General features: G+C 45.5%; 1 protein-coding gene across 1 annotated transcript in view; it reads left to right on the top strand.

The window, feature by feature from the left end:
* The window catches only part of LOC102854559 (ferritin heavy chain-like), a 1,786-nt gene extending 531 nt beyond the window's left edge, over positions 1-1,255 (top strand). Inside the window, exon 2 of the mRNA XM_006890205.1 lies at positions 539-1,255. Within this exon, the coding sequence (XP_006890267.1) occupies positions 539-1,255 (717 nt within the window). The remainder of the gene's footprint in view (positions 1-538) is intronic.
* The last annotated feature ends 2,497 nt before the right edge of the window (positions 1,256-3,752 follow it).

Here is a 3,752-nt window from a genome sequence, read left to right as displayed (position 1 = left end):
CTATGATTCGCAAGTGACTCAATAGCACATAACAAGAACTACAACAACAACATCATAATTTGGCCTGTTGGTCTAGTGTTGAGAAATTTTGTTTCCTTGACTTTGAGATGTGCTCCATATTGAAGGCTGTATTCTTTGATTGATCTTTTGCAGCAAGCACTTTAAGTCCTCCTCACTTGCAGCAAGCAAAGTTGTGTCATCTACATAACGCAGGTTGTTGATGAGTCCTCCAATCCTGATGCCACAGTCTTCTTCATGGAGTCCAATTTCTTGAATAATTTGCTCAGCGTACCGACTGAATAGGTGAGGGGAAGTAGACAATCCTGATGCACGTCTTTCTAAATTTTCAACCATTTGGTGTTCCCTGGTTTTATTCACACAACAGCCTCTTGTCTGAAAGTCACTGGTTCTGAAAACTATTGAAATGATCACATGGATCTCACAGAACCATATTCACAATGATGGGGTTTATTAGGGAAGCTTTTGTTGCTGTTAGGTTTTGTCGCGACAAGTAGGACTCATAAGATGGTCTCCGCAGAGTCGCCGTGGTCTCGTGCTTCAACAGTGCTTGAAAGGAGCCTGCGTCTCCCCTCGCCGGTCATCTCCAGCCAGTCCTCCGCCACCTCCTCACATCAGCACCCCCAGAGGCCCCAAGGTCCTCGCCTCCACTCCAGCGCTGCGCAGCTCCCACCTCTCCGCCGCCGCCAAGACCGCGTCCCCTTCGCAGGTGAGCCCGAACTACAACCAGGACTCGGAGGCCGCCTTCAACAGCCAGATCAACCTGGAGCTCTACGCCTCCCATGTCTACCTGTCCATGTCTTACTACTTCGACCGTGATGATGTGGCTTTGAAGAATTTTGCCAAATATTTTCTCCACCAGTCCCACAAAGAGCAGGAACACGCCGAGAAACTGATGAAACTGCAGAACCAGCGAGGCGGCCACATTTTCCTTCAGGACATCAAGAAACCAGACCGGGATGACTGGGAAAGCGGGCTGAACACAATGGAGTGTGCGCTACACTTGGAGAAAAGTGTGAATCGGTCCCTACTGGAACTGCACCAATTGGCCACTGACAAGAACGACCCTCATTTGTGTGACTTCATTGAGACACATTACCTGGATGAGCAGGTGAAATCCATCAAACAACTGGGTGACTACGTAACCAACTTGCACAAGATGGGCGTTCCAGATTCGAGCCTGGCTGAGTACCTCTTTGACAAGCATACCCTGAGAGACAGTGACTGCGAGAACTGAGCGAAGCTTTAGCCCGACTTCCCCACAGCCACAGGGGTGATGCCGTGGTCACTACCAGGCCACCTGCATGTCTTTTTTATTTTACCTTTTCTATAAGTTGTACCAAAATACCCACTTAAGTTCTTTCATTTGTGCCATTCCTTCAGATAGTCCTTTGGTACCGAGCTGTTGTGTTGGAGATCTTGGTGGGCCAGAAGTCTGTCTAAGCCATCTTGGCTAAATCCTTTAATCACCACGGTGTCTGCTTCAGTCACATTTAATAAAATGAAACTTACAAGGAAAAAAAAGTACGACTCATAGCGACCCTATAAACAGCAGATCTGAACCCTGACCTATCCTCACTATCTCTGACTTACTAGATGGATTGTGTCAAACCATCTCGTTGTGGGTCTAGGCTATTCTTCACTAACCCTCCATCCTTCCAAGCACAGTAATCTCTTTCCAAGGAATAGCCTTGCTACATGTCCATAGTGGAATAATTTCACCATCTTTGCCTCCAAGGACCATTTGGTTGCCCTTTTCCGAAGACATATCTGTTATTTTGGCAGTGCTCTTTTCTAGCACCACAATCCAAAGGCATTGATTCTTCTGTCATCCTTATTCATTATTCTACTCTCTAATGCTTAGTGGGCAATTGAGAAAACCATAGCTTAAATCAGGCACACCTTTGTATTCAAACTGGCATCACTGTTCTTCAGCACTTTGGAGCAGTCCCTGACGGGGGACTTGCCCAGTGCAATATGTCTCCTGATTTCCTGACTGTTGGTACCATGGGTGTTGATTGTTGTTAAGCCAAGGAAGAGGAAATCATTGACGGCTTCAATCCTTTCTGCATCTATTGTAATGTTGACTGTTGGTCGTGTGTTGAGGGTTTTTGTTTTCTTGATGTTGAGAGGTAATCCATACTGAAGCTATAGTCCTTGATCTTCTGCAGCAAGTGTTTCATATCCTTCTCACTTTTACCAAGCAAGATTGTGTCATGTGCATAACACAAGTTATTGATGAATCTTCTTCCAATCCTGATGCCACATTCTTCTTCATAGAATCTGGCTTCACAGATTATTTAGTCAGCATACAGATTGAACAGGTATGAAGAAAGGATACAACCCTGACATACGCCCTTCCTGATTTTAAACCATGCAGTGTTCCCTTGCTCCGTTCACACAACAGCTTCTTGGTCTAGGTGTAGATTTCATATTACCACAATTAAGTCTTCCAGGATTCCCATTCTTTTCAATGTTAGCCATAATTTGCTATGATCCACACAGTCAAATGCCTTTGTATAGTCAGTAAAACACAATTCAGGCTGGCTGCACAATAAAACTCTTCTGTCAGACAACTTCTCAAGTCTACTCACAGGCCCTTTGGCCTTCAGCCTCCCTTCTTTGGTTACTGTTATAAAGGCCCCTTCATCCTGCCAATGACGGTGTCTTCCCTCAGTCCTCCAGCAACCCTGGGTGAAGGCCCTCAGCTCTGGCTCCGTGGGCAGCAGTGCACATCAGCTCTGTCTCATGTTCGGTTCTGGTCCTTTGCTGAGGCTGCTACAACTCTCATGCTTATCCTGGTCTGATTCCTGAAGGAATCACTGCACTCTGCTTCCTCTTCCTTCCTGGGAATGAGACTCTCACCATGCTGTGAAATCTGCTCAGTTTCACTTGGTGGGATGGGACAATCTGACCAATCCCATAATGATTATTGTTGTGGTGGTGCCATCGAGTCAAATACGACCCATAGTGACCCTGAGAACAACAGATCTGAGCCCTGTCCCATCCTGTGCTGTCCTCATGAGCTCTGACACACTCAGGCCCGTTGCTGCAGTCACTGTGTCAATCCATCTCATTGGGGGTCTTTCTTGCTCCCTCCACCTTCCCAAGCATGACAATCATTCCAAGGTATAGCCTCTCCATGCAGCATTTCCAAAGTACGTGAGACGAAGCTTTGCATCTTTGCCTCCAAAGAGCATTCTGGCCATACTTCCTCTAAGACACATCTATTTATTCTTGTGGCATTCCATGGGATATTCAGTACTTTTCTCCAACACCTCCCATTCCTGTGGTAAAAGTCAAATTCAATGACGAGGCAAGCCATTTTGAACAATAAACTCTTGACACTGCGCTGAGTGTGTCTATTCCAATTTTGCATTCTGGAACTGGACAGGGCTGAGGATCCCCTGGACCCACTGTGAGACAGACCTGAGTTAAGGTCCCATTAGGAACCTGACTTCTGTACAGCCCTGCTCTGACTGGTAGACCCCAGCACAGTTTTGGGTCTCCTGGAATTAGTGTCAATTCACAACCAATGTCCAATAATCCTTGAAAGGTTTGATTATTTCCTTTTCATCAAGAAACTTACTCTTCAAAAAAAAAAACTTACTCTTCTTTTTTTTTTTAAAAAAAAGATCACTTCACAAATATGTGTGTCATCCTTGTGCAAGGACCATGCTAATCTTTTCTGTATCATTCCAATTTTAGTATATGTACTGCTGAAGCAAGCACGA

Source organism: Elephantulus edwardii, unplaced genomic scaffold, assembly GCF_000299155.1.
Source record: "Elephantulus edwardii isolate Elephantulus edwardi_28Jun2011 unplaced genomic scaffold, EleEdw1.0 scaffold00086, whole genome shotgun sequence".
Classification (NCBI taxonomy): domain Eukaryota; kingdom Metazoa; phylum Chordata; class Mammalia; order Macroscelidea; family Macroscelididae; genus Elephantulus; species Elephantulus edwardii.
This window is presented reverse-complemented; position numbering and strand designations above follow the sequence as displayed.